Raw genomic sequence first — 22535 nt, 5'->3', positions numbered from 1 at the left:
GTAGGCGGGGTTCGAAGGTGATTACAGGTAAAGTATGTTCGAGAAGTATTAAATCTGACTATTCCAAACGACACGAGAGAGTCGGATTTTTTTTATATTTTAAGAATTAAATAATTCATTCTAAAGACTATGAATATATTAGCTATAGAATGTAGCAAAGATGCATATGATGATGCACAACTTTCGTGTTTAATATTGACAATGTGCTTGTCAGGAGACAAAAGGAAGTTTTAGCGATTGATTGGTTTGGATGGATGAAAATGTGCGTTATAACTTTATGGTATTTTGAAAGTGACGGAATTTTGTGATGAGTGACTACTTGTATCGGCCGTCAATGCACAAAATAATAAAAATAAATGTATTTAGACAAATGGGAGTTCAATGTTGTGTTTTATTCGAGTTGATAAAACATCAGAACATATATTTATCTATTTTTATGAAAGTCTGATGAAGCTGTAGTTTATATATATATATATTTTTTTTATTCACAATTAATAATTAAAATATTTTGTTTAAATTAAGCCTTTTAAAAACAATACATTGCATGCCTTATATGCAATAACGGTAGGTTTACAGTTAGCAAGCTTACACGGCAGATAATACACAAAATAAAACAAAAACTTTAAGAGGAATGACACTGAATTTATTAAACCTGATATGTTTCACACACACATTTTCTCCAATACACCTGTGTCTCTTGTTTTGTACAAAACTATAACAAACACACAAAAATAGCCATGGTTTTTATATCGACTCAATTAAATGAAAGACAATATTTAATTTCACAATGGGAGGTCCATGATACCCTAACGTTATAGCTACAGCGTGTGTCTGACCCTGTCTTTATACAAGTATTGATATGGTATACTTGCATGATTGAGATTGCAATGAAATAAAAAAACTGAAGACGAAAAATACAGTTTAAGGCATTTGGACAGCGTCCCTTTTTAATGTATAATAAGAACAATTAATGAATACTTCTTCTCTCTGTATTTTAGGTACACCATAATCATGCAAAAAATATTGGTAATTTGAAGCACATTTCAAACTCGTAATTTGAAGCACATTTCAAACTCCATGGTAGCCTACTGCCAATAAAAAAAAAAGATCTTGAAGATCACTTGAATTCCTTGACTAAACAATAGACTTGTTATTACATGTACTACACAATGTTTGGTATTGGTCTGAGTAAAACACACTGGTCACCAGAGCATCTTTAAAGTTTTATAAACAAATGTATGGACATGTGGGTATGTAGGCAAATACTAGTAGACCATAGATAAGAAATTAAATAAAAAAGCAAATTGTAATTTCTTAACATGCAGACCATTTAGCTGGTCGGCCATCAGTGTATAAATATCTATACACAATTGTGACTTTGTGGCATCAATGCCAATATAAATAATGTCTGATATAAATAAGTTAATTTAATGCTCTAACACATACATGTACATATGAATATATGTACTGATCAACAAAGGTAAATATAGAAAAAAATCAATTAATGGCCACAACAAGAAGAAGATTTTGAGGAATTCTGGTAACATTTGCAACAAATGTCACTTGGGGAGAACAAATAAATATTCCAAAGTAGCTAGGATAAATAACAACTGCACATATCACAAATCACCATGTCAAAGTTCAAAGGTCAACACTCGGGGTCAAGAATCCAAAGGGCTGGGGGGTGTTGGGGGTGGGGGAGGCCAGTCAACAGAATGTTTGAAATAGCAACAACAAAGAATAAATAATTAGTAGCACAATGATCAGAAAAATCTCTATATTCTGACACCATCCCACCTCCCTCACTTTATAACTGTCACTGAGACCAACACACCCATGTTTATCAGGCATTCAACTCCTTCCAACAGCAAATGGGACAAAAAAAGAAACAAAAAAAACACCCACCCAGGATTATTACTGGACACATAAAAAATTTGAATATTCATTTGTTTGCAGGTATTAACAAGTGGATATATAGTGTCTCATATCTTGAAAGACATCTCAACATCAACAAACAAACACGAAGTGTTAGACAAAAACATTATCAATGACGAACATATTTTTTTCTTCTTCAGGAAAGCCCTATATATACATTATATAGCTATACGCTAGCTGCGGAAAGGTATCTTTCCCAGCCAGCCATGCTGAAAAGCCAATCTGTTCAAAAAATGTTCAGACCGAGAACCTGCATGGTTACGTCTCTATGGCTTAATGTATATATACTCTGCTCTGAACAAAAAAATGCATCACAAAAACCCAGTGTGGTTGTGTACAATATAGGCTGCCAAAAGGGCTTTATCTAGCTCGAAGTTCTAGAAATGTACAAAATCACTGTCGCTTATATATACACTGTATCAACATCTCAAGAGAAGTCACAAACAGAACATCCATTTAAATGCTTGATCCATTCACCCGCCTTTGCATGTTCGCTATATATTATATATTTGTCAACAATACGCATCCAATCAAACAATTAGCTTCCATCACCTTCTTCTCTGTGTAACGTACATGTTAAAGAGTCCTATATCCCTTCTCAGTTTCAAAATTACAAAAAAATATTGAAAAAACAATTATCGATCATTGAAAAATCTTCTTATCTTTAAATATAAAATTGGTTCATTAAAAAAGTACAAATCGAATCTAATCAAATATACCGACAGAAACCTTCTTTGTGCATAAATGATGCATGAACTTATACATGTATAAACAAAATCTTTCAAAAATTATATCGTACACTTACATTTATTCTGTGTATTTGAATGTCTAGCTTAATTATCAAAATCTACAGGGGAAAAAACCCAGGTCCTAACATCATTTCATGTTTATGAAATAATACTGAAATGTACTTAACTGATATAAAAACTTTAAAAAAGGCAAAATTTTAAACAATTTCAATATTGCTTGTTCAAGTGATTTGAAAGAATACTAGGTATAAAATACAAAATCAAACAACACCTTATTTTCACATATCTTTTTAAAGACAATTAGCCAACATTCCTGCACAATATCTGCATGTGTTCCCACAATGATATACATGTACATTTCCAGTGTTGTAACTAAATGCATCAACTTTTCTCACACCTTAAAATGTATGGCATATATCTCAATGACAATGAATTTTCTATGTAAGAGTCATAAGCTTTTTAAAAAAAAATCTCCAATCATTTAAATTTTTAAAAAATCTCGATCACGAAAGGATTTAAATGCATTGTATATGACCAGTAGTTGTAATACCAGTTGAGTTCTCTGATCTGACATCATATTTTTACGACATCATATCCTTATGATAAAAAGTCTTGATGTTATTCTTCCTTGGTAACAAAGAATACACCCTGCAAACAATTCAAATTAAATAATATTGTGTATGGAATTCATGACACTAAGTGAAAATTAGGACATTTCATCATTTACACCATTAAGTCCCTATCATTTCTCTGTATCTCCCAAGGAATAAAAAACTCAGGGCTCATGAATAATCAGCTCTTTTGGAACAAATCTATATACCGATACTTCTAGCCAAGTAGACAGAAATTCTCTCCATCTTTTAGAAAAGGCTTCTTTCATCTTTGGAAATAGGCATCTTAATCCATCGCTTATCTTGGCTTAAGATATATCTGTCGCTGTCCAAGTTCCTAACATTTTTGTACTGGCCAAATGTGGGCAGTCTGATTAAACACCACTATTCAAATGGTGTATCCTCTTCAAAGAAGCATTCCATTGATTCTCTCTTCAACTGCATCCAAAGAGATTGGTTGGCTGCTCTTTTTACTAGTAAACACTCTCATTGCATCCCACTTTTCCACCACATCCTGGCTGTTCCGACTTACACCCTAGTCTGTAGCTAATGAAGGGTGACCGATCATTTGGAGAGTTTGTTGGTGAATTTCGAGGAGATCTTTTTGAGTCGGGAGGAGGACAGACTCGGGCTGGAGGGCTCACTAGGACTCCTGCTGGTCTCCTGCCATGACAGGGCGCGGGTGTGTGTCCGCGGGTGATCTAAAAATACAGATTAAATCAAATGCATGATATAACTGAAGGCAGTTGATCTTGGTTTGTTGCTAATTATCACAACTGAGGCTGTATAAGACCACTCTGTCATGCACTTACAACAACCGACCATTTGTCATTCATCCAAATTCATCCAAGGGACAAATAACCAGTTATCTTTTAGATTAATTAAATTGTCACCACCAAAGAAACTAATTACTATACCAAAAAAATGTCAAAATCTTGCCTTAGAATATCAAGTCTTACAGCAATGAGAATCTTACCTGTGGACAGGGACTTGGACTTTGGTCCTTTTGTGATGAACCCTTTCCTTTTCTTTTCACACTGCAAAAAAAAGGAACCAAGTCTGATACAAAAGTCAAAACAATCAGGTACAGGATGTGTACCGATCCTTTGTATCACATTTTATTGATTTGTGTACTACACTTAGTGCACAAATCAATATACTGTAGACGTATTTATTTCCACGGGGTCATAATTCCGCGGAATCACAATATCAATTTAATCCGCGGGTAAAAATTTACGCGGATTCTTTGAATGAAAAAATATCATTTGAATAATTATTATTAAATTTAGTTCTGAGCGATTTTCATTACCTAGAATTTGTCCAACTTTGGACTTAAATTGTAAGAACTGTTCACAGTGAACAGTAATTATCGGTTGTGCACTGGTTGGTAGTCATTAGTTAGCGGTCAAGATGTTACGACGCTGGCTAAAATCATCTTGTGGTCTTTATTAACTGTCAATTTATGGGTTCACATGTCGTTTAAATTATGAGTTGATCAGTTTTATCAATTAAAAGTCGGAGCACAAAGGGATCTAAAAATTGCAGTAAAAACACGGGTCTTAGCGTGTTGTTAATTGGGTCATTGAAAACAGACCCGCTTGGGGCTATTTGTCGTCTGACACGTGCCGTTATCTCAAGCTGGGAGAAGTTTAAATTTCATGCAAGTAAATTTACAGAAAATTCAAATCTTTAAGAGATTAAATTATTTAATATGTGTATTTTCAATACAAATTTGTTTGACAGTTTTTATAGATAAAAACGATATACATTGGGTACACGTATATGCAAGTGTTCTATAATGTAGTAACTTCCGATTATCCTTATTCATGTAATGCAATTTCAAAATTTCATTCCAAAATGCACTTTAAGTACACTGGGAAAAAATTTCGCGGAAAATTTGTGCCCGCGTTCATAGCGTAAATTAATACCACGCGGACAAAAGTATGTCTACAGTAATTTGAAACAAAATAACGTATATCTTTGTTTTTGTTTTTTGGCAACGCACAAAATTTGCGAAAATTGGGAAAATCTGTAACATTTTTAATTTGCCTTAGCTATTTTGTGCAATTTAAAAAGTTTCATATAGAATATGATATAATTTCAGTCTGCATATTTAATTATTTGCGATTTAAAAGAGATGTTGAAAAAAGCAAAAATTAGGTTATTGCAAAAGTTAGCAGATATACGGTATATTAACATGATTCACACAACTAATATAAATGTTTTCATATTTGAACCACATACCGGATTTTCTTCCGTCTCCGCCTGATGGCGATCCATGATCACGAACTTCCCATTGGTCTTCCACTCGCTCTGAGCCAGGTACACATTCTCATCGTCGCTAAGGATCCGCCGCTCGACACTCTCGGAGCTGTGTCGCCGCCCAAGCTGAGAGTCTGCCCCGGACACTTCTAATTCTTCCACCAGAACGAAGTTCCTCAGGTTGTCCAGATCTGACCGGTGGGCCTTCATCATTGCCTATGGAAAATTTACCATCAATATGATAACCCAAAGTTTGATTCCATTACATAAAGTTATTAATACAAAATATCTAATGAATTTTTCATTCGTACTATTGAAAAAACAGTGCCTGAGTGGTCTCATGCTGTTTTCTCTTTCAGCAAATATAATATGTACCGGTATATGTATATATGAAAGTGAACCATTATTCTTTACACATTCTAATCTCTTTATGTCTAAAATCCTTAAAGCTTGAAAAAAACTTAAAGTTTTTCCTTGGACCCACTGAGTCCAACATAGTAAAGTTTTTTACAATGCCGAATTCTCCACTACACGTACCTGTGTAATGATGTCCTGGGCGTTGCTGGAGGTGGGGGCCTTGAAGATGGTGTAGGGCTGGTCGGGCGCCACATTGTACACACACACCAGGAACACCTGTTCCACACTCTCCCAGTCTCCAGTGTTGTTCTCTGACTCAAGCTTCCGCTGTCAAACAAAGTAGTCAATGTCACTAAAAACTCTATTAAAATGAGATACTGGTAATTGTTCATGTCACAAAAACATCATGGAACATTCACTGGAAATTCTTCATACTGCAATTATCATTAATTTTGGTTAAATCTGTGTGAAACTATTGGTCTGTGTGTAGGTTGTTGATTTTTGCGGTTATAACATTATGTTGGACAGAAAAATTATTCCCGTATATTGTACATGATTCAGACAATCCTTTGATGGTTTGCAACGGGTGTAAAATAAGGAAAATATAAACAGAATCACAGAATAAATGTGATAAATTCCTTACCTGTTGCTCCCGAGACAACATGGTGGTCATCCACGCCCTGCTGCTGGGGTCCTATAGAAAAAGTAAAACTCTGTGTACATCTACACAAAAATGTTTTAAATGGTACATATGCAGCTCCAACTCAATTTGTTGGTATCCTTTGGATTAAAATTTTGTACAGCAGAATTTTTTTTGCACACTGTATCCAGCTTTATTTTTTATCAGCTGCCATTGTATGTCAAAGGATTTGTTTGATTTATGCATACATATAAAGGGAAGCTCCTTCTCCTTATTTTATCACCTTTATGTTTTTTGGGCCCCCCTGTACACTTACATCGCTGAGTTTCCTGAGGAGGAACTTGCCAGCCCCTCTCCACTTGTTCTGGGCCTGGAGGACCTTCTCAGACATGTCCAGGATCCTCTGGACACTCTGTCTGTCTTGGTCCTTCTTCTCCCAGCCCACCTGGACATCCTCCACCAACACATGGTCAGACACCTTGTCCTCAGCACGACCCGCTTTCGCTAGAGCCTAAAAAAGAAAAAGGAGCCAGGGAGATAATTAAAGATCACCCAGGTATGTCTGGTGGAGAATGATTCTCACAAAACATTTCTTGCCATACAAGATAAACACAGTTTTCAAATTCTATAGAATTAAGATAAATGCGATTTAATGCAAATCAAAAATTTAAAAAATACGAACATTTTTAACCCAGGTTATCTGAAACAAACTGTTGGAAAGTTAATACAGTCATTTGTTACACAGTCTCTTAAGACCTTCTCACCTGACTGATGGCCTCGTACACCGATGTATCCTGGGTAACTTTCAGAATGATATATTCGTCAGGGGAGTTCACTCCGAACACACTCACAAAGAACATCCTTCTTTTCACCTTGGTTCCCACTGGTGCGATACCTGGCTGTTAACAGAGAGGCACAATATTAAGTGTACTTATGGAAGCATAAAAACAATTTCATTCATGAAAAACTGGAGATTTAATGCTAATTAATAGAATGAGAAATACATTCAATATGTATGAACAAACCTCTTTGGAGGCATCAGAAGCCTCTCTGACTTTGGACTTAAAGCTCTTAGAAGAAGATGAGTTATGGAAGCCATTGACCTCTGGCATGTCACAGGAAATGAGCTCCTCTTCGTGTTTGGAGTAGATAAATAGGGTAGACAACTCTAAGGGCTGGTTATTGGAACTTCGCAAGCGGACATGACGATATCCTATGAGGCAATCAAATAATGTTTTTTATAGAATAACAATTTGAAAGCTTTGCATCATCATGTCATTCTACATGTATATCTTCATACATATTAATCAATAATGCATGTTTTGTACCTATTTTGTCGGAACTTTCTTGGAACAAATTTCATATGGCATGGTAAATAATCATGTAAAAGAGTAGCTGACTTTTAAATTCAATTTTACAAACCTGCTCTTAGGCACTTAAGTGGAATAATTCGCTGAGAAATGACATGGCTAGTGTTGGCATCGACGACGACAAAACGGATGAAGGCCAGATCAAGAAACATGACCTGAAAAGATTTGATAAACCGAATATCAAATGCCATAAAGTTTCATCACATCATCAGTTGTGTAGCCTTCGCAGTGATTGAATTTGTAGCTGATGACTTACCTGAAATGAGAAGAGATCATTCCATATGGGGTTGAGGGCGTTCCTGGACACGACCTTGGTTTTGTGTTTGACACAGTCGACTGGGATTCCGATGACCTCGACCTCTATGTAAGTACTGGCAGTGTGGTTAGTGCTGACGTACTGGCCTGATATGATCTGTTTTAAAGATAAGTCAAATAACAATTCATTTACATGTAAAAACATCAATTACCAAAACCTTAAAGAATTGATAACTGCAAGAAAGGGTTTATCCCTGAAAATCTTCCCTACATCTTTTGCATATTTCTCTAGCAGTGAATTGCGAAATATGGGGCTTTTTACATATCAATAAATGGATAGATAACACGGGTAAAGCAGTAGAAGACTGGAACAGTAATTACTAAGCATATGGCTAAGTGCTAATCAGCATTGTCTGGTCTATATAGCATCGAATTCCCGACTCAGTGAACTTGTTTTCACTCCAATCAATATAAAGCCCTCATTTATATATCTCACTAAAATCAACACATAGCACCCTGTAATGTGTTACTGAAATTTTGTGCATGGAAAATGTACTTTCAGTACTTTGGTTTTTCAGGATATTGATGCACCAACGCCCGTACCTGTAGTGTTAGGACAGTGGCATGGAGACCGTCAAACTCCTTGTCCATGGGGTTGAAGTGGTTGTACATCATGTGACTCTTGTCCCACATGACCGCCGGCTTCAGGACAAACCCACTCTGTCCATTCTGTTCAAACATGGATGTGTTCAACGCCATGGCAGTGTCTGAAAATAAGATTTCAACAAATATCAGTCAATGGTCCTGACAAGATTTTCTGGTTTAAAAAACAATTCTACAGAAATAAATCATTATAATTATAAGTTTTTTAAAAATAAACTAAATCCTCTTATAGATGATCATTTCTAAATTTTTTCCATAATTATAAAAGAAGATTCTGATTGCTGACAAAGCATTTCTAGTTAAACAAATTTGACATTTAGAAAACTGAATAGTATAAGACTGTTTAAGCAAACATACTTGTAAGGCTTATGCTTAACGTATGCCACTCAGCCTCATTCCCCTTATCCTAACATTTTATCATAAACTTACGGTATCTGATATAACAAATTTTGATGATAAACTTTCAAAATAACTTGTCCCTGGCCCTTTCATAATAACAGTGTTTTACTGTATGTAAATAAAAGAGCACCAAGTCACATCTTCAGACTATAGCATCCTCTGACTTGTAAAGTCACTCACCCTCTGTCTGGTAATTTAGGGCAACCATCTGAAGTCCAAAGGCCCAGAATATGACAGGATTGAAGTTGGAGGAGTCGATCCTCATCCCTGAGGGGTAGGTCCTCATGATCTGTTTCTCTGTATGGGTGGAGAAGAGTTAAGGAAAAGACAAGGGATGTTATGAAATCTAAATGTAAAGAGTTCCAAAGGCTTGAAGAATATTCCTCATACTTGAAAAACTATTCTGTAAGAATGAAAACCACCCTGCCTTATTGCAACAATAAAATCCAAAAGCTTGCTTTTGAAGATGAATGTAGGTATTTACTTTTATGACAAACAGTCACTATCTTCTTTACATGACAGGGCCCCAAGATTACAAGAAGTTAAAAATATACTCAATGGTAAAGTACATATAAAGTTACCAAATGGAAAGATAAAATAGAAAATAAGATGACGCATCTATACCAGATTCTCGATAAAACACCATTTTTTGTACAAAAGGATATTTGATAACACCAATGGGATTTCGACGACACAGCTGCTTTGCCTTGCTTTCGTTGAGAGAAGACACCAGGTAACAGACAGGTGTACTGTCCGGACGTCTCTGTCTCATAATCCCAGTGGGAATACTCAGCTCTCCTTTATCTGAAGGTAGAAAAATACCATCGCATGATTAGATTCCTTAATTTTCAAAAATTGCTATTTAACTTCTAATTAAATTACAGCATTTGCTGTGGGCCTACACACACACCTGTATTGAGGGGAGGAGTCCCTGGGTTGTTGCCGAGGAGAGCTCTTCTGGCACCACTTTTCTTCTTCACTGAAGTATTAGGACTGACATTCAGACCTGAACAAAGTCATAGACTTATGTATCAAGGTAAACCAAATAGCATCAGCTCATGATCTAAATCTGGTTCAATTCGTCATTTTGTTATAAATAAAACCCCCATACAAACCAAAACTGATCTGACATAGAAATGTTTTCTCAACTTAATGCTGAAAATGTCTGATATACCTTTATAAAAAAACTTCTCATGAGTGTTTAAAATAGACAAGACAGTGTAAAAATGAAATGAAAAAGACAAAAATTTTAAATGAATGGAAGTAGAATCGACTTGGTCTCTGACCTCTGAACTTGACAGCCTGGAGATAGATGACCAGGTCCGAGAGTTCTTTGGCGATCTGACTGGTCTTCTTCTGGTGCTTGTTGTTCCTGAGGTGTTTCTCCTGGGGTTGAAGGTCAAGGTCAAATTGCCAGTCAAAGTCTGGGTGGCTTTTTGGTCTACACTTCTCACCACCAAAGTTGCCACTGCAAAGCCCAAAATACATACATTAAACAACTGTTGATTATCCTAACTGAGTGGTCTGAATCTTGAAAAATCATAATTCTTTTTAATTTTGAGTTTTTTTGTCCTCCTTTTTAAGAACATATTTAACACATAAAAAAATATCTATCTATAACTTCTGTACGTATTTTAAACAAACTAATTTTCCCATTTTAAACAAACTAATTTTCCCAATCAGAAATTGTGAATTAGAAAATGTCTTTCATTATGATATCTTTTAAGAATTTTATTAAAATTCCACAGTTGCTGTACCTTTGCTGGTCAACAAACGAGTCAGCCCTGGGGCGGACTGAGGGAGTGGAACTCCTCCCCCGCTCATCTTGATCCGCCACCTGACTGTCCTGACTATCCACCGACTGTCTCATCTCCGATTCTTTCACTGTTAAGGGTTAATAATCCATAAAGACTGAGTTACATTGAAATGGATGAAATCGGCCAGATTTATGTCCCTTTTTTATTAAATTTATAAATCCCACATTTATGCCCGTTTCAATTTCGTTGAATGCAATTTTATTCTCAAACATTTGTTTTGTACCTTTTAGGTGACTTTTAAGCTGATAAAAATATTTCCCTTACCATCTGTTATATCGTCGTCATCATCATCTTCATCGTCGTCATCGTCAAAATCGTTGATTGACATTGAGGTATCTGTAGAAGCCATGCTGTTGGTTCTAGGGCAAGAGGGCACCTGTTACATAAAGAAAAACATTTTGAAATGTCAAGGAAGACTTGAACACAAAAAACCCCCAAAAACAATAAAAATTGGGCAGAGAAAAATAAAACATAATCAAATAAACAAAAAACACTCTTAATCTCACTTTTTTTAGAGGATAAGTGTCAAAGTCACGGATCTTCTTGTTCTTGACCAGGATTTTGTGCTTGAGCTGACATGGTGAAGGAAGCTGAGGATCTTCGCAAAAATCACTCTCAAAAAGGAGCGACATCACCAGCTTATCTCCAAACACAGACTAAAATCAAAGGACTGAAACTGCACAATGCTCAAAACACCTGAATGCATTATATAGCCTGATTGTACATGTAGTATACTGATTGCAAAATCGACAGGATCCTAAATGGTCAAATAAGGCAAAAGTTTTTTGAATTAAGAATAAGAAGCAAATGGAAAAGACTAGATATAATGGTCGTAATCCCTTCAGAAAATATATGTATGAATGATTTTATCATATCCAACAACAAAATATGCATACCAGAAGCCACATCAGCAGATTATGTATTTTTCCTACAAAGCCTGCAGCTTCTGTTACACCAATATGAACGGTATTATTTTTTAAGACAACTTACAGTGAATATTTGTGCCATTTTCTGCTGCTGTGGTATAGAGCAGTGGTTCTCTATGGACAGGATGACGGGGTAGGGTGAGGTCACAAAGGCACTCCTGTTAATGGCCTCCACCACTGCCTGAGGACACACAGACAAATTTGTTAAATCAAGCAGACAGAGTCACAAAATTTGAAAAAAATACACAATTGTAAAAGTATTCCGTAAACAGATAAGAAAATATTGACAGAACGCTCAACGAAAGACATTCTTGACTTCTACAGGGATTCTTGAAGCCACTGACCTTGAATGAGATTTTGGTGGTCAGAGTGTGTCCATGGTAAATGATGGGCATTCCATCATCCCCATCCCAGCAGTCCAGCTCCACACAGCGACATCCCATCAGTAACACCTGTCAAGTCACAGAAACCAATAGTCACAGAGTCTGACAAAACCATGAACATTCAATATACAAATGTATATCATAAACAGTACCGGTATTTATTCTACCATATGAATAAAAAGAATTGGAACAGATAATGAACAGATTTTTTTTTATTTATGAGTTATAACTGAAATAGATACCCTCACTGCTGATTGCAGAATCAGATATTTGCAACAAAGCAGAAAAGAACAACCCACCCCAACTCTCTATCAAAAAAACAAAACAGTGTTAATTTATAGGCCTCTGACTTCTGCCTCTGGTATAAGAACGGTCACACCATGGGGGTGCATTACCTACCTGACTGTAGAGCTCTACCGAGGATTCTCCGGTCAGCTGGTGACCGGTTAGGTACGTGTTGTGGGAGGAGGCAACATAATAATGAGAGAGAGGATGGTCCATGTCCTACAAAATCAAAGTACTGAAATGACTCAACTGCACTCCGCATTTCAACTGACGATGACTTGCCCCTTTAGTGACCTTGCTGATGCATATTCTTTAGATTTGCTGAATATGGAAGAAGTTAATATCAAGAAAACTAATTAAAAAATGCCAATAATTCTATTTTAACATGAAACCAAAAACTGAAATAACTGTCTTTCCTGGGAATTTTCTTTTCTCTTCACATTTTGCATGACAACCAAACCACAGTGAGATGAATTTATCACATCAGACAACAAATTAATTCCCAATATTTTAAGACACAAAAGTTTGATTAAGGACTATTACATTGCATGCACACCTTAAAATCTGAGAAAATTGATCACCTGTGCTACAAACAAGCGTATTGATACAGAGTGACAGGTAGCACTAATTGACCGGGCTCACCTCGTCGTTGTGTTTGGTTTTCTCGTACAGGTAGGCGTAGTTGTCCTTGTCCATAAGGTACCGGGCAAACCCTTCAAACGACAGGCAGCAGCTCTTTCTCAAGTTAGAGTCTGGTTCATGTCTCTATAAAATGCAAATCAAGATATGGTCAATATCAAATTCAAACAAAAAAACCTCCCGTCGTTAAAAATTCAAAATTGGCAGCCTAGGTGTATCCTAAGGTATATCTGTAGGCAATAAAAACATTCACTAAGATGGAGTATGTACCACAGCTGAATATACATTTATAGCATATAACATATTAAGGATACTATTGCATTATAAAAATACGTGATAATAAAACCTTTAAGAAAATCCACACATTATTCAATGCAAGAAGTGTATGATCAATCAACACTATCTGGCTTGTCTGACACCAACATATATTGAAAAGATTTAGACTGTCCTCATCCAGATAATATCTGGATCATCTGAAACACACATATCTGGATGAGCACAAGAGTATCCTAAATTAGATCCTTATCTAGATGATATGATACACACAAACCTGGATAAACTTGAGAGTGTCCTCATACAGATCCTACCTGGATAATCTGACACACACATACCTGGATGATTTGACACACACATACCTGGATGAACTTTAGTAGAGCGTCCTCATACAGATCCTATTTGAATGATCTGATACATACATACCAATGATCCCTATAATTTCCTCACTGATATCCTATCTGAATAATCTGACACAAACATACCTGGATGAGCTCGATGATGTCTTCATCCTCCAGATGTTCCTCCTGGTAATCCTCCAGGAATTCCCGGAACTCCCTCTGTCCCAGACAGCGGTTCTGGTTGGACTCCACCCCCGCACAGTTAGCCACTATACTGGCCACTGCCAGGGCATCACAGATCTTCCTCCTTTGCTGGTTGTCTTTGGTCAGGTCATACGCACTATTTCTGGTTATTATACCTGGAAGACATTTGCAGTTGAGGAAATGCTTTCGAGATCTTTATGCGAACATAAAACCTCACCAAGGTGTCATTAAACAGAATAATGATTTTTACTTGAAACCTAAAAGAAATAACCTTGAACTTTCAATAACTTCATTTTGACATTTAATCTTAAAGTCACAATTAAATTAGGTCTTTTAGGCCTTTAAGGATTAAAAATTAAGATTAATATTAACAATTACTGACAGACTAAAATTCTATGAACTCAAGAGGCATAAATTGTGTTTTGGACATGGTTTTAAGTCCAACATGTAGATCCTTACATGTGTCATTGCTAGGCGGAATGTAACTCTGTGCTTTGTTCAGTGGAATGTCCTTGTCATTAGGTTTAGGTGTCATGGCAAACTGCTCAAACAAATCCTTAAGGTCCTTTCTACAGCGTAGTCCAAAAGCTTTGAACAAATCAACAAAGTCCAGGAATGTCAGTTGAGTGGAATGTGTGATGGAACTCATTTTGTTATCCCCTGTACCCACACCCAATGAGATTCTTCGCCTCTTCATCCTATACCGGTTAGTGAAACTGAAAGTAGAACTGCGAGGGCGGAATCCCAGGTTGGGACTTAGCTTGCAGTTCTGGTTCAAGTTGGGATCACTTGCACTGTTAGCTGATCGATTCATCTCTGGTTTGATTTGTCGTAACGGACTCGGTGAATTTTTCTGGCAATGCGTTATCTTCTCTTTCTGCTTTTGGGAAGCGTTAGCTACTGCAGACCCTGATTTTGGACTCTCCTGTAGAAGCAAAAGAGAAAAAGATGCAAGCTTATATTCCCAAAGTGCATATGATAAAGTTATATAAATCATAATTTGTGAATAAAGTGGGGATGATTCATTATCAATGGATTTGTTTTATGTCCTAGAAAAACAGTAAAATATCAATTTTTTTTTTTTATCAAACCGCCGCAGAGTACACAATAAATCACACGATAAAAATGTCGACGACCTCAGCAATGCATGTTCATGCCTCCCACAACTCGGAATTCTGACAACATTACATAAAAAATGACCATTACTTTTTTGTAACCACAGAATGAAAGCCATCATAATTAATACAGTCTCTTTTATAACATTTGGACCTTTATTCCCTGCCAATCAATGTCATTTCTTATGGTATTCTGAATAAATTCAATCAAGTTCCGATCAAATCCCACACCACGAATTATCATTGTCGACCAAAAACTGCGGCAGCCATGACTTATTAATTCAATGCAACAAAGACACAATGCAGAATCTTTTTTGGGCTTCAGTAGTAATGAGGAAGAGATTAGGAAATGTATTCAAGACAAATTATACAGACTTTTCTATGGTTTCTACAAGCCTTCAGTTAAGCTTAACACAAAAATATGAAGAAAAAGCTTCAAGCAGGAAAACCATCCCAACATCAACAAGATTTCAGTAGACATTAAGGAAATGATGCTTGAAGATAGCAGATGAAAAAAACCAAATCTTGTGCAAAGAGAATCTCTCAATTCCTTAATTATTATTACCTTAGAGCTAAGCTTCAGAGGACTGTATTGACAACACTGATATAAAGCTAAATCATTGAGACATGATCTCAATTCTCAAGACTCTTGAAGCAGTTCTGCATGTATTTTATAACTATGCAGTTAAAAAATTAATATTCCAGCTTTACAATTCACAGAAATGAATCTTAACTCTAGCTTTGGGTCAAGCAACTAGTTGCTGCAAAGCAGTTTCTTAATATATAGTGGTTAAACTGTAAAACTAAGCTGTTGTGAATGACAGTTGGTTTACGGTAGTCAAATTATTATCTCTCTATATAAATTATGATAGCAAATTTTTTATTGAAGAATGAAATGTGAGAATTTTTTTATACATATATATATAAACTATAATAAAAATGACAGTTAAGTGATAGATCTTTCAAATACTGCTTATAATCTTGTACATGCATTATGCAGCAGTCTGTATATTCATAATGAATACTAAATTAAATAGGATCATATTTCATAGACTTACCATTTCATCTAAAGAAGTAAAACAATTGTTACATCAACTATACACCAACATTCCATTGGGGAACAAAAAATTTCCCTACAAAATTACGTCTCTAAAATTGCAAAGCAAATATGCAATTTGCAACATCCGTGAAGAGTCACAGACGAAGAAGCAGCAGAAGCAACAATCCTATTGTTTGAACAGGTTGTCGACTAGCGACGGGTCATAAGACGGCGGCACCAGCGCTGGCACAACGCGTCCTCATCAGAAATCCATTTGTTTTTATGAATCAGAACTAAGTTTTGTCCCCTCCACTTTTCTGCGACTAATGCCCCATAATTCCCTGATAATTAAATTGGCAGCTAGGGAGGGAGATTGTCAGAAGTAGTGAATTCAATACCGCCGACTTCTCCCATCTTCCCTGCTTTGAGTTTCGATCCCCGGACATGTCAATATATGATTCACTTTCACGTCCCAAATCTGCATTTACTCAGGCCATTGGCATTATTGCTTATCCGTATTAGGTCCTTTAAGTGCATGAAAACATTATCGTTTTCCCTCGACCCCTTAATTTCTTAATGAATTAACCTGTCAATTAATTCACTAAGAAAATATTCATAATCTAAATATTACCGACGTAGATGATTATAAAGACACAACTATACATGAAATCATCAAGATCTAATCATTTCCACAAAGTGATGTTTCACTGACAAATAGATAGTTAAATCCACACATCTGCTTTGTGATCATTAATCTCGATCATCAGGCAGTACGTGCTCTTAATTCGCATTTTTCAGCTGTTGCAGTATCGTTGCATCAAGTTCCTGATTAGCGTAATTTGCACAACCGTAGCTACTATTAAGAGCAAAGCAAACAATATTTTGCAGGGAATCAGGACTTGATCTGTTACACCGGCCTGACGATTATTGGCTATATTTAAAAGCTACTTCCTTCATCACACCTTTCAAAACTTCCTTGCTTCAAAACTATGCATTTAAAACTAACGACCACCAAAAAAAACTGAACAAAATGTAAGTGCATATTGTTTAAAATTGCCATTTACTTAGGGTATTCTGTGAGATGGAGATAAATTTCTTTAGAATCCATAGAATAGTAAGGATGCATTTTGTTTTGGTTCAAGAAATATAGAATAGGAATTTTATTGCTGTACTAACACATGAATTATGAATTTTATGAACAGAAATAATTTGCATGACCAGTTAACTGCATGGTCTCACAAATTCTAATCTGTGAGTGCTTCATGGTAATTTAAAGCATATACAATAAAACTGTTATATATGTTGAGTATGCAAATAATATAATATTTGATATAGTGGACCATTTGAAACTTATATATGTAAATAAATTTAATAAATTGGTGCTGCAAATACTTGAAACTTGTTGCAGTTGATGCATCCAGCAATTGTTTCTGACAATCTTTACATAATGCATGCATTATAGTTCATGACACCAATGAATCCCTAACATGCGCGGATCCAGAAAATTTTTCCAGGGGGGGTCCGAAGGATAATTGTGTTTGCCAGGGGGGGTCCGAGGCATATTTTCGCGATAATTTTACTATGTAAATTTAATAAATTTTCATTTTCCAGGGGGGGTCGGGACCCCCCCGACCCCCCCTCTAGATCCGCGCATGCCTAATATATATTGCCAATTCGAAAGCATTTTTACCAGAGCATTTGAATCTCAATTCTTGTTTCAAATTATTCAACACTGTTATACTATACTTAGTGAATTTTAAAGAAATCTGAAGATATTTAGTATAATATATACCAACAGTAATTGCATAAGATTAAAAGGCAAAGAGGAGATTTGAAGAAAGTTCATTCTACACTTCCAGACTGAAAGGTCCAACTCAAAAACATTGACTTGAATGACTTTGCCACTGAGTCAAATTTATTGAAGTTTTTTCTTATGGAAAACTGTACCGGTACATAAATAGGCAGCAACACTTTTATGACATATTTAAATGACAAAATATAAAGTATATGACAAGTATATGAAATATTTTAGTAAAACAAACAATTCCTGATTGGTGATGAGTTACTTAACCTTTCTGAGGAACAAGCAACTTTAATCATTGACATATTTGTGTGCTCACAGAATTTGAATGTTTTTGATCTCATTCAAAGCAGTGGGGTTTATACAGAAATCATTATTTCATCCTTCAATATTATCCAAATTAGTCTGAAACAACCTGATCATTCTAACAAGCATATTGATTACAATTTTTTATTAATAAGATAAATAAAGATCTCTGTGAAAATGCACAGATCAAAATTAAGATGATCAAACTCAAACAAAAATTTCCTATTTTGATTCTGTGTGACAGTGCTAAAACTTAATATTTGACCTATTTACATTACCAATCGTGCACTGAAAAATCAGCGAGAGCACTAATATAGTCCCAAAGAAAAATTATTAGTGACACACTTCATTTTCTATTTTTCAAGTAGGGCCTAATAAGATCAATATACAATTTTTCCTTTTTTTGGAAAGGGGGGAAGGGGGTATGTAAATGGAATTGAATCACATATGGCTTACGATCAGTGAGAAAATTTCGCACAAAATCTATCGTCAAAATAACACAGTATCCAAAAGAACCTGACAGAACTATTGTTCCTACAGAGAAAATTTTGATAAATGCGCTTGTTGCAGGCGAACCTCTTTGCACGGCCAGTATTGCAGTAATCGTAATAACCCGTTTGCGGAAAATCTCATTATCGGAGAAAATATTGTTCCAAGCTGTCACTTGGTATTTGTCTCGAGCCCTGCGAGAGAGGGGGAGAGCCATGAACCAACTGGGGACCAGTTTAATCAATCTGTTTTGGAATAAATCATCTACAGAACTAAGGGGGGCTCTTAGAACCTTGTTTGGGGAAAGCCAATAATTAAACTCTTGTCTTGGATAAATCTGACAGATTTCGTGTACAGCGAGTGCTGTTGTAAAATAAACACAAAAGTTTCTCCAGCCAATTCTAGTCTGTAAATCAATTATATAAGGCCCTACACTAGCCACTAATGGAGAAAGCCCGAGACCTCATCAACTTAGAGGGGGAGAAATAATGCATCAAATCTCTGATTCAACCAAGTTTGGTTTTTACTCGATTTTTTGGGACATTACAATTATGGAATCAGTTACTTAAGGGAGATTAATACCTCTACATAGCCCTTGAATTCCATCTTTTTTTCTTTTTTTTTTATTTCTATCTGATTCAATCCATTCATTGGGGGGAAATCATATTTTATCCTTTTACTTTATGTTTCACTGAAAATTGCACTGCACTACTGATATCTAGCTAGCTGTAGTCCAAACCCATAAACATGTCAGAGTGGGAAAACTATTAGATAAAAATTGTTGTATATCTCAAAACTGCGTCTTTCTCCTCAACCTTAATTGATCTACCTCAGGTCAACTTTTCTGGAAACTTCGTCAACTGTATTACATGTGATTGTATTTGTCAAGATTATGACTACAACTTTCATAAATTGAAAAATTAATACTTTTTGGACTCATAAATTAGTCTAATAATATTTATTTTAGCTCAGAAATTAAATTAAATGCAATACATATCCATAAAATACATATGAATCAAACTGGATTTATAAAAACTACCGGTATTCTTAATCTTATAAGCCTATAATCTAATGAATTCACATAATCAATAAACTGCGCGCTGGCGAGTATTATGCTCCCAATATTGGTATTAAATAACACACTCGGTTTAAATAAATAAATTATAAATCCAAATGTGATGAACAATTATTCTACCATGCATCTAGATCTTTCTGTTTTCATTAACTTGCAATTACGTATTTTAATTTTTTGTACTTTATTTTCATCGCATTTTTTTTGAGTGGGGGGAGGGGGGAGATAAGGTAAGCATATATACCTTAGCATTGTATGGCTAAGCAAATTCCAACAACAATATAATTTGATCTGAAGATCAAAGACATTTATAAACATTAAGAAATGAATTCCTGCAATCGTGCAGCAGTAGGTATATTGTAAGAATCACAAAAAAACACCAAATAAATGACATTCCCAAAAATAACAGTTGTGATCCTGAAAAAAATATCCATCATTGATTGCTTCACAGATGTTAGCTGCGGAGAAAAAACTGCTGCAATATCATTGGTTGATTGTTTGTTTACTTACTAGCAATTAATACGCGTCGCGACATTACTGTCTCAACTTTGATGTATTGCGCAAATAGATACATTTACATATACAATAAAACCTGTTTGATTTCAAAATTGTTACACATAATATTTTGTACCATTTATTTAAGGTAAGGCGCTAAGACAAGATAAAAACGCTACTTTATATCCTGACCATCTTTCTAAAACTCCATTCATTAGGAAAATCATTAACAAGAAAATGCAAAAAAACTAATACATAAAATTGCTTTTGATCAGACCAAAAAAAAAAGAAGAAAATAGGAAAAAGATAAAAAGTTTATAAAAATACACTGCCAATTAACTCACCAAAAAGGCAAACTGAAATGCGGGCTTCCTGCTACAGAAATGGCTTGTTAGTGGACAAAACATGACCCGGAATTCCAAAGAAACATGTCCAGCAGACGACAAAGTAAATGATGATGCCCCAACATAGAACCACCAACACCACACTAAGCATCACTGAGCACAGACACCTTCCTCCTTTCATGGGTCAGATCAAACTGCAGCAATATTCCAAAATACCATATATATCCACCTTTTATGCAATCAAAATTTGGACTTCAAAAAAATCTTCTTTAGCGGTAATGGAACTTATCCGACGAAAGGAGAAATTTTTGTTGAAAGTTCTCGCCAAATATATAGGTTGATTTTTATTCCCATTGACCAATCGTTTAATTGCTAGCTAGGTTTCCAGTCACTCTCTTAGACATCGTGATGGAAAAATTGAGAACAACATTTCAATGCGATCGAGACAGAAACCATACAGAAGATCCCAACATTATATGCAAACTCTGCAGACATCATTACCAGTTCAAATCCCCTTCATTGGGTTTCTCTAACCTTTGCAACATGACAATCATTCATAACGAAAAGAAACCAGATTCTACCCTTTATTATTCCATCAGAAATTATTTTTAGAAGCTTTCAATAAACTTCTTTCTCAGAACAAGAAGTCTGCATTATCATAAATCTTGAGTAATCTTCCATAATTAAATTTTAAAGATTTATATATTTCACTTTGCTGCTTTTTGAAGGGATTCGGCAAATCTATAATTATGCAAAGATCATAGTGAACAAGCTTTGATGCTTCAGTATTGGCCTTCATTTTAGTGCAATTTTGTTGTACAACACAATCTGAAATCACACAGACTGTTTTCCAGTTTGATTGGAGCAGAACTAAATATAAATACAGTAAGACATGGTTATAGCAAACAAGCTTATAATGAATTGACACTTACAGCAATGTGATTTTTATTCCTCATGACTTAAATACATGATGTAAAACTGACGGATATAACGAATAACGCTTATAACGAAACAAAATCGCCCATCCCTGCCACTACTTTATAAGCATTATTATGTTAATTGAAAACACAATTTTGAAATTACAATAGTGGAAATCTTCACATTGCAGATATAGGAAAAAAATGAAAATAGTGGATGATAGGTCGTGCTATGGTCAATCCAACAAAAATTCCTAACACTCAAACATTTCTACACAATTGATTGATACTGTAAGCATAAAACTTAATTAACACATAGGGGTAATCTTCACTAAACATTGAACAAGGAAATATTTCCAAATACATGTATACTAACTTGTAAACCAGATTCAATTGATTAAAGCTGCTTGGTCCGATTTTTTTTTTATTACAGAATCAATTTTTTTTCCATACAAACCATTCATCTTATAAAGTTATGGACTTTCTCCTATTTACACCAGCAGAATCAGTCTCCTTTCAAAGTTAGAAATATTCAAAATAAATAAAAATAATTTCTTTTTGGGCAAACGAAAAAACAAACCAAAATGCATCACGGGAATGATTAGAAAAGGAAACTGCTTGATTGGGGTTAATAAACCCACATGCTATGCATCGATTGTAAAGAAAGCAGACTTCAGAAATATTAGCAAACGAAAACGTACACATGCTTATTTGTAATTTGTCTGACCATTTCGACCTTTATTTAAGCGATGTCAAAGTCGTAATACAACCATACCAGTCTCGTCGACAGGGGTGAAATTTAACATGAGGCGAAATAACGCGGTACCTTTTTATGTCGTTTGTTTTGT

The 22535-nt window shown here is 35.3% G+C and overlaps 1 protein-coding gene across 1 annotated transcript in view; it reads right to left on the bottom strand.

Annotated features, from left to right (window-relative positions):
• Positions 1-621: 621 nt before the first annotated feature.
• LOC105331084 (uncharacterized) overlaps positions 622-22535 on the bottom strand; it is a 109598-nt gene continuing 87684 nt past the window's right edge. Inside the window, exons 21-45 of the mRNA XM_066069080.1 lie at positions 20771-20917; positions 14569-15034; positions 14050-14264; positions 13295-13417; positions 12767-12871; positions 12329-12436; positions 12049-12165; positions 11565-11714; positions 11323-11434; positions 10999-11125; positions 10528-10709; positions 10152-10247; positions 9907-10045; positions 9422-9546; positions 8783-8946; positions 8181-8336; positions 7977-8079; positions 7580-7767; positions 7319-7453; positions 6871-7065; positions 6558-6608; positions 6095-6241; positions 5540-5773; positions 4272-4332; positions 622-3996 (exon numbers count right to left, since the gene is read on the bottom strand). Coding sequence (XP_065925152.1) covers positions 3860-3996; positions 4272-4332; positions 5540-5773; positions 6095-6241; positions 6558-6608; positions 6871-7065; positions 7319-7453; positions 7580-7767; positions 7977-8079; positions 8181-8336; positions 8783-8946; positions 9422-9546; positions 9907-10045; positions 10152-10247; positions 10528-10709; positions 10999-11125; positions 11323-11434; positions 11565-11714; positions 12049-12165; positions 12329-12436; positions 12767-12871; positions 13295-13417; positions 14050-14264; positions 14569-15034; positions 20771-20917 — 3783 coding nt within the window. The 3' untranslated portion in view covers positions 622-3859. The remainder of the gene's footprint in view (positions 3997-4271; positions 4333-5539; positions 5774-6094; positions 6242-6557; positions 6609-6870; positions 7066-7318; positions 7454-7579; positions 7768-7976; positions 8080-8180; positions 8337-8782; positions 8947-9421; positions 9547-9906; positions 10046-10151; positions 10248-10527; positions 10710-10998; positions 11126-11322; positions 11435-11564; positions 11715-12048; positions 12166-12328; positions 12437-12766; positions 12872-13294; positions 13418-14049; positions 14265-14568; positions 15035-20770; positions 20918-22535) is intronic.

The sequence above is a fragment of the Magallana gigas genome, chromosome 8 (assembly GCF_963853765.1).
Source record: "Magallana gigas chromosome 8, xbMagGiga1.1, whole genome shotgun sequence".
In the NCBI taxonomy this organism is placed as follows: domain Eukaryota; kingdom Metazoa; phylum Mollusca; class Bivalvia; order Ostreida; family Ostreidae; genus Magallana; species Magallana gigas.
Note: the sequence above shows the minus strand (reverse complement) of the source record. Positions and strands in the feature narration are given on the sequence as shown.